The sequence below is a fragment of the Cupressus sempervirens genome, chromosome 2, assembly GCF_028749045.1.
Source record: "Cupressus sempervirens isolate cs-2001-9-10 chromosome 2, ASM2874904v1, whole genome shotgun sequence".
In the NCBI taxonomy this organism is placed as follows: Eukaryota; Viridiplantae; Streptophyta; class Pinopsida; order Cupressales; family Cupressaceae; genus Cupressus; species Cupressus sempervirens.
In genome coordinates this window covers 499,174,594-499,182,413 of record NC_143119.1, presented here as the reverse complement: position 1 = coordinate 499,182,413, position 7,820 = coordinate 499,174,594, and the positions used below count along the sequence as shown (strand labels likewise).

At 34.0% G+C, this 7,820-nt stretch overlaps 1 protein-coding gene across 2 annotated transcripts; it reads right to left on the bottom strand.

Moving 5' to 3' along the window:
- Positions 1-1,240: 1,240 nt before the first annotated feature.
- LOC149573181 (uncharacterized) lies at positions 1,241-4,863 on the bottom strand. Of its 2 annotated transcripts, none has more exons than XM_089814362.1 (4): positions 4,208-4,863; positions 1,946-2,096; positions 1,770-1,861; positions 1,241-1,600 (listed from the first exon to the last, which is right to left on the bottom strand). In XM_089814362.1, the coding sequence occupies exons 1-2, from the start codon at positions 4,740-4,742 to the stop codon at positions 2,044-2,046; spliced, it is 588 nt and encodes a 195-aa protein (XP_089670488.1). In that variant the 5' UTR covers positions 4,743-4,863; the 3' UTR covers positions 1,241-1,600; positions 1,770-1,861; positions 1,946-2,043. The 2 variants fall into 2 exon arrangements, with proteins under 2 accessions (XP_089670488.1, XP_089670487.1); XM_089814361.1 differs by having other exon boundaries at positions 1,946-2,083.
- Between the last annotated feature and the right edge of the window lie 2,957 nt (positions 4,864-7,820).

The following is a 7,820-nucleotide window of genomic DNA, read 5'->3' as shown; positions in this document are numbered from 1 at the left end:
CTGTCTTCTGAATGATATGAACTCCTCCATCTTCCGCCCCCTCCAATTCCCAACCGTTTAAATTTCACCGCCTGCCTTCCCCAATGCTGCTGCCAAGACCCCAAAAATAGTGATTTTCCCCATGTGATTTGGCACCCCATAAAAAATGCATGCAATTTATTTTTTGGAAAAGTACAGGGAATTCCACTCCATGCTGTCAGATAGTGGCCTGGAGAAGGCTATTAATAAAATTGTAACCAATTCTTCAAATTTCAGAATTGTTACTATTATCCTCATCAATAAAATAAAATAAAATATAGCATTCACTAATCCATGGGGCGAAAGAAACACAGATTTATTTGGGGAAGATGAAGTGGGTTGTGACAATCATTGACAACTTCAGTGTGTCAATTGTATTTATACTAAGTCTTGATAACTTACCCAGGCTAATGCTAATTTGTTCTCTGATTGCACACTATTTCTGGATATCATCTCAACTTTCAATGGTTATATTACTGCAGAAAAGTATCCAGAGTGCTTTGAAAGGCTAGACTGGGTTATTGTTACAAATTTTGCTTTATATATTAGGCTGATTGTTGCTAAAGTTGACCTTGTCAATATCCATGGAAAGCTCCTGGCCCTGGCCATTGTGATGCCTGGAAGAAAAGGCAGAAGAAGAGAGGTTACTGGTAAAAGCACTCTAAGACCGTATGGAATCTAAAATCACACCTGCAACTTACATTTACCTTGAACTTTTCCAAGACAACAAAATCCATTTTGTGTATGCATACCAGATGAGAGCACTATTGTTCAGAAGCACTTTGCAATGTTTGTGTGGTGATCCAAGATGTATAAAGATACTTGGACTTATCCCTACGTGTGTTTGTCTAGCCAAATTTCACATAATACTTTTGGACTTCAATTGTCTTGTTTAAAGTCACATTCAGTGGAGTCATTAGGGGTGCAGACAATTGGTGTTTACCTTGAGTCCATTGGGTTTCTTCTAGGCTACTCTGAAAAATAGATCCCAGATGTTATTTTCAATATTTTGCAATATAAGATAATGGAAGCTGCAAATAAGGATGAACATTCATTCACAATAAATAAATTTAGGCATATAATTTATAAATTTAATTGTTGGAAGATAAGATAAACATTTATTCATAATAGATACAAGTAAATATAACATTTAATTAAGAATTTTTGGAAAACAAGGTAATGTATTGCTAACAGAAAATCAGCAAACCATGAAAGACCTCCATAAACTTGAAAGAATGAAATAAATAACACTCTTATATAATTTACAAATCAATATATGGCTGCAACTTAGATTTTTACACTGAAAACAGGCTGCCCTTTGAACTAAAAGGTTTCATGCCATAGTGGCATGTCCCTTTGATAGCTCATTACTATTAGTATTGAACTAAAAGGTTTCATGCTGGTGGCATGTCCCTTTGATAGCTCTTTAAGAATAGTTCATCTTCAATGCACTAATTTATATAGCCCATCGTAAGCTTGTAAAGAACCTCTTCTTGAAAAGTACAACAATCATTGAGCCATTCGCCGCTGTTATCACGCCGTTTGAATTCTCCCATTCTATTTGATCCATTAGAATCAAAAACTGCAAAATTAACAAATTTTTATTGAGTCTCAGATGCACACCTTTCTCAAAACACATAAGAACAAAACAATAGATGGCATCTTTAAATTTTTTAAATACAAATTTCTGATATTTGACTGTATAACTGTATAAGTTTATGTTCCTATTATAACTTTAAATACCAATTTACCTTCATTCAAATTGCATGTTCTTGTACCAGAAAATATCCCATCAGGGTCAATATATTGTTGAGTAATCATATGTGGAGTCAAATTCTGTTTCCTGTAATAAAAAAAAATGTCAAGAAATTATAAAAGTTTAAAGGCCTATAAGAAAATATCTAAACTGCAACTTATCGTTATCTACCTTCCCATTGGGGGAGTTTTCCTGGAGTAGCATTATTGTTGCTGTCTTTCCTATATCTGAGTACTTGTTCTCTTTTCACTTGAAGTCCTTTTGCTGCTTCAACAGCCTCCAAAACCTTCATTTTGATATCTCTGTTTCCTGTAAGAAATAACTTGAATTTTAAGATTTTATTAGTATAAGATTATAAATATTACAAAACTCTTTAACTCAATTCATCTTAGGCATAAGAGAATAAAAGTGAAATGTTAAGTTCCCATTTCTAATAATAAGAGTTAATAATAAATATAAAAGAATAATAATAAATTAACAATAGGAAAGGAGCAAATCAAAAGGAACAAATCAAATGGTAAACAAAAATTACGAGATAGTGACACCAATTATTCACAGTGTTTAACTACAAGGGATTTGAAACAAGAGACAACATAACAAGCATGGAGACTTATAATACCTTTGAGGATTCAATTCATAAAATCAATTCAAAAAAGAGATGGACGACATGAGTTACACAAAGTTATTGATCTGTGGCTTACATATGCAACCAATGACAAAATCCATTTGATTTTCAACTATTTAAAATCTTATAGATAGTATGCTCCTTTGTTTATTGAGTGTGTTTTATTGTGTACAGCCCTTTAATTATTGTATGCTCTATAACAATTTTACTATACAAATCTACATTTGTCTGAGATTTTCTATTTCTGGATTACCTGATTATATTTCCCCAGTGATTTGGCTTTTTAAAATTGCTGGCAACAAATAAAGAAGGAATGGAGGCTAATCATTTTAGTTTCTTCACATTCTGCATACAAGTAAGAATGGAGGCTCAGCAATCTACTACCTGGAGGAAAAAAAAAAATTCTGCATTTTTTCTTGCTTTGAACAAAATGGAGATATTCCTGTTGATTTGTTGGATGGGCCTTCTAAACAAATCTAATCCTCTTTATTATTCTTCAAATCGCACTTTAGTCTTGGTTTTCCTTCTAAACCTAGATCTTATTTCACTCTATTTGGTTCAATCCAACAAAAACAAAGATACAATGTAGTCTTCGCATTGGAAAAATTTGTTGCAAATTTTGCTTAGCAGGGAGCAATTGAGACAAGTCTAGAAAAAATTATACATTCATACACATTCACATAACAATGACGATGGTGACCTACTTCAGAATATTCAACTTTAATCCAATTTAGTTTGCACTCCATTTTATTCAGCCTCCATTGTATTTATAATTGTTTTCTGGGTTTTGATTTCATGGAAATCGATTACCTCTGAACATCAGTTCTAAAGTTTTCTTTGATTTCTAGGTGACTAATTTGTTGAATATATATAATTTTCCTAAAGTTTGACGTTTTTGTGCATGTATGTCACATGACTTATCATAGCAGCAACAAGAGGAAAGAGAAATGCTTGAACCTAATTTTTAAATTCACCCACCCTTTTCTTTATTAAATTAACTGCAGGACAAAACCAGTCCGTGACCGTCACAAAGCTTGTCGATTTCACACAAAGGAAGTGATTCCATGTACTCTTGAAAAGATCTATTTTTGGGGGGTGGACCGAGACTTCCCTGTCGGTACTTAACTTTCAATGATTTAATCATAGTTAGCTTGTTATCATTCCAGTTGATAATGAACATGAATCTCACTATTAGCTCTACGGAGTAAAGAACTAAAGCAAATTGTAATCATAACGTAGGATGAAGTTCTGAGGATGACGCTATAAGCCAAAGATGAGACAAATACAACAAATATAGGATGTCAAGGATGGAACTGAAAAGAACATGATTATAACTGAACTTATAGAATACCTTTATTTATATTAAATGTTCTTGCACCCAGTAAATATCTGATGGGGATACCGACCAAAATAGAAATATCTGATGGGGATAATCATATTGTTATTTCTGTTGATTAACTCAACACGGCAACGGAAAGGCAGAGAATTTAAAGATTCAAGTTATACAGCAAGATCCTCTAAAAGTAAAGAAAGAGCTTGTTACACAATCATTTGCAGGATATCTGAATATTATCTTTAAAAGTATTTACTAAATAAGGTTAGTAGTAATATTTCAAGGGCATGGTTGTTGCAGCGTTTAGTTAATGCAGTTACTATTATCAGCTGCAGTAGAGTGTTTATCCGTGAAAGAAAAACAAATATTATTATCCAATCACAATGACAATGGACTGGAAAAATTAACAAAAAGGTTAAAAAAGAAAAACAGGATTCGGTTGTCCCATCATGCATGCATTGAGTTTTAGATTTACCAGGAACAGCAGCAATCTTGTCCCATAGCATATTTGTCTCCTTTACAAAAGCCTTCAGAGCATTCAAGAATGCCCTATCCTCCACATCGCTCCCCTCCAACATTGGTGCTTTGTCAGGCCTGTGCTCAAGTAATTTCAAGCAAGAATCAGGCTTCTTTTCATCTAAAGGCTTCTTTTCTCCCAGAGATTCAGCTTTCTTAATAACCCTGGAATCCCCTGAAACCACAGGAACCCTAGATAAACTCTTTTCTAGAGTTTGATTCTCCTTCCAACCATTCGAAATGGATTTTACGGCAATGTGATTCTCCGAACTCCTGGTTTTCGACCTATCACTTTCCATTTCAAAATCTTCGTGCTGGGCCTCTAAGAGGCCCAGCACCATTAAAATGCCAATGCATTTAAATATATAGCCATGGCTGTAGATGACGATTCCCATTGTTATGTAAATTGCAACTTGTTTTATATCAATCTCGTCGGGTATGCAGGATTTCTGTACCTGGAAACGAAGTCTTGGATCCTGATCACAATAACCCATTGCAGCTTACGATTGAGAGTTCAGTTGCTGGATCTTTCAAATGATTACACGTAAAGTCTGAACTGCTTTGTCTTCGATCTAAACAATCATTTGTGCCTCAAATGAGGAGGTCCTCGTTAAATAGCAACAAATCATCCAAGTAACAATAAATTTTAGTAATAAGTTTAAATAGTTTGCACTATAAAGTATTTAAATAAGAAGTGCACATTTCTAAACTTTAACTAAGATGTACAGAATATACGGAGAACACAGTTTTAACTAGTAATACATGTTTTATTTTAAAACTATAAAACATTCAAATAAAAAGTGCACATGTTAAACTTCAATTGAGATGGACACTCGACAATGAGAACAAATACCCTATCAAAAATAATAATAATAAGAGGTAATGTTTGATATAAAAATTGTAAAAAATTATTAGAATGGGAATATAAAAAGCTCATCCAAAAAAAATTCAAATTATTCACAATCATCCAATAAATCATTTAAATAAAATTTACAATTTGCTACATTATTTTCCATTCTCCTTCAAATTGGTGTTGCTTTTGATTGGACAATTACACTAATAACATTCAAAAAACAAGCATGAAAAGATTGTACATTCAAAATAGAGAAATGAATGTACAAGAGAGAAAAGAGGAGTCAACAATCAACTATAAAATCAATTTCTAAATTTCCCTCTAAAAGTCCAAAAGACATTATATTTAAATAAAAATAAATAAAGAAATAAACAGGAATTCAAAAATTCAGGAGCCAAGCTTAAGGGTTTTGCACTTATTTGGTGGAACTCTACACATAATGAGAGCAAAAGGAATAGTAAGAAGCCAATTACAAACAGAATAGGATGATTTCCATGGTGAAGAATAAATTCATGTCTATTGACTTTGAAGTTCTGATGATAAGGAAATTTCATAACATTGGACAAGCGATGTGGATATTGCTACCCATACCAAGGAGTCTCACAAACCTAGCATGAGGGAAAATCACAAGAAGGACCAACAGGAGCTTGTGGTCAGGTATAGAAATGGGTTGAAATGTGTAATCCAAGATTAGATTAGTATGCTAATCCCTACGACAGTTGATGAGTGTTTCTAATTATCCATCATAAATGCGAAAAAGCTCAAGAGGAAAGGTGATCAAAGAAATAGGGGTACAGGAGGTAGGAATAGAAGAGGCAAGGGTAACTAGAGGTTGGAACAATAGGAACGAAGAAACTTAGAGTGATTGATTCACAAGTGAAAGTAGTCATAGAGGTAGATAGAACTTAAGAGGTTAGAGACAGTCATATAATAGAGGTAGAGGACATACTGGAGGACCAAGTAGGGGGAAAGGGGTATTCACAGGTAAATGTTACACATATGATCAGATTGGGCATATAAGTGGTCAATGTCCAAATAAACCTTCTAGTTCATCTGCATGAAGAGATAGAAGGAGGCAACACATAGTCGATGAAGAATGTAATAGTAGTAGTTTTAATGCACCAGTTGAGAATACAACACCAATCTTAGATGGGGAGAACATGATGATAAAGGAACTCTCCTAAAGGGTCCATTGAAGCATGAACTTCCTCAAAGGAAGCCATTGTTTAGGACATAAGGAAAGGCTTATGGAAAGCTATGCAAAATCATTGCTGACTCTAGTTTAACAAAGAATGTTGTGTCAATTAAGATGGTAGATTTGGGCAGACTCAAAAAGTTACCCTATACTACACCTCACAAGATTTCTTAGTTAAACAAGAATTAGAGTTTTACTATGGAAGAAGAAGCATGGTTTGAATTTGAAATTGGGGGGCATAAGGAAATTAGTATTTGTGGGATCCTTCCTATGGATGCAAACTACTTGATACTTGGAAGACCATGTAAATTTGATGTCAAAGCTCAACATTATGGTGAACAAAATATATGACTCATTACCAAGAATGGTCAGAAAATTAAGATGGACCCTTTACCTGAATAGTATGGAAAGGAGAAAGGTGAGTCATCTGTGATGTTAGTAGGAAGAATTTATTTATTTATTTTTATTTTGGCAAAGGAAGATGATTTTCAAGTTTATGCAATAGTTGTCAAGCCCAAGGATGACAAGAAGAAGCATGAACCATTTCCTAAGGAGGTGGACGGTTTATTGAAAAAATTTCCAAATATTGTAGAAGGAGAACAACATGAATCTTTACCACCAAAGAGGAGTATACGTCATCAAATTGACTTGATGCCAGGATTCACTCTCCTTAACAAAGCTACCTGTAAACTCACACCCCCAACAAAATGAAAAGATTATCAAACAAGTGTAGCAACATTTGGAAGAGGGACTGATCAGAAAAAATTTGAGCCCATGTGTTGTGGCCTTAGTCCCTTTGGGTTGACAAATGCTCCAATGGATTGTATGAATGGTTTGTCATATTCTTTGGGTTGATCAATGCCCAAAACTCATTTATGAGGTTGGTGAATAAGGTCATAGTTCAATTCATTGGCAAGTTTGTTATTGTATACCAAGTGATGATATATTGGTGTTTAACGGGTCAAAATAGGAGCATATAGATCATCTTAGGTTGGTGATCCAAAATCTTGAAATAGGTAAAGATGAACTTAGAAAAGTGTAAGTTGATTAAAATAGAGCTAGTTCATTTAGATTTTGTTATACCATAGGATTCTCTGAAAGATTATTTATCAAAAGTAGATGTCATCTTGAATTGGCCTACTCTAAGATCATTGGGTGAAGTAAGGAGTTTTTACAGCCTTGCAACCTTTTCTAGGATTTTAGTGGTATTTGTGCACCTATCCTTAACACTATCAATGGGTCCTAACATGTATGTTTGAGTGGACTAAGGAGGTTATGGATAGTTTTCGATGCCTTAAGAAAAAAGTAGCAGAGTTGCCAACTTTGGTTTTGTCCAATGTTAGTAAAGCATTCACGATGGAGTGTGATGCAGTAAGTATGCAATTAGCATAATGTTAAGCCAAGAAGGGAATCGTATAACATTTTTTTCCATAAAATCTTAATGAACCTAAAAAAAGGTGTAACATGAATGACCTAGAGTTATATACAATGGTGCAAGCATTAAGAAAGTAGAGGCATTATCTG

Coding starts and splice junctions, on each gene's coding strand:
- LOC149573181 (XM_089814361.1), bottom strand. CDS start 4,742: ATGGGTTATTGTGATCAGGATCCAAGACTTCGTTTCCAGGTACAGAAA. Junction 2,084..4,207: donor CAAGATTGCTGCTGTTCCTG/GTAAATCTAAAA, acceptor TATTTCTTACAG/GAAACAGAGATATCAAAATG.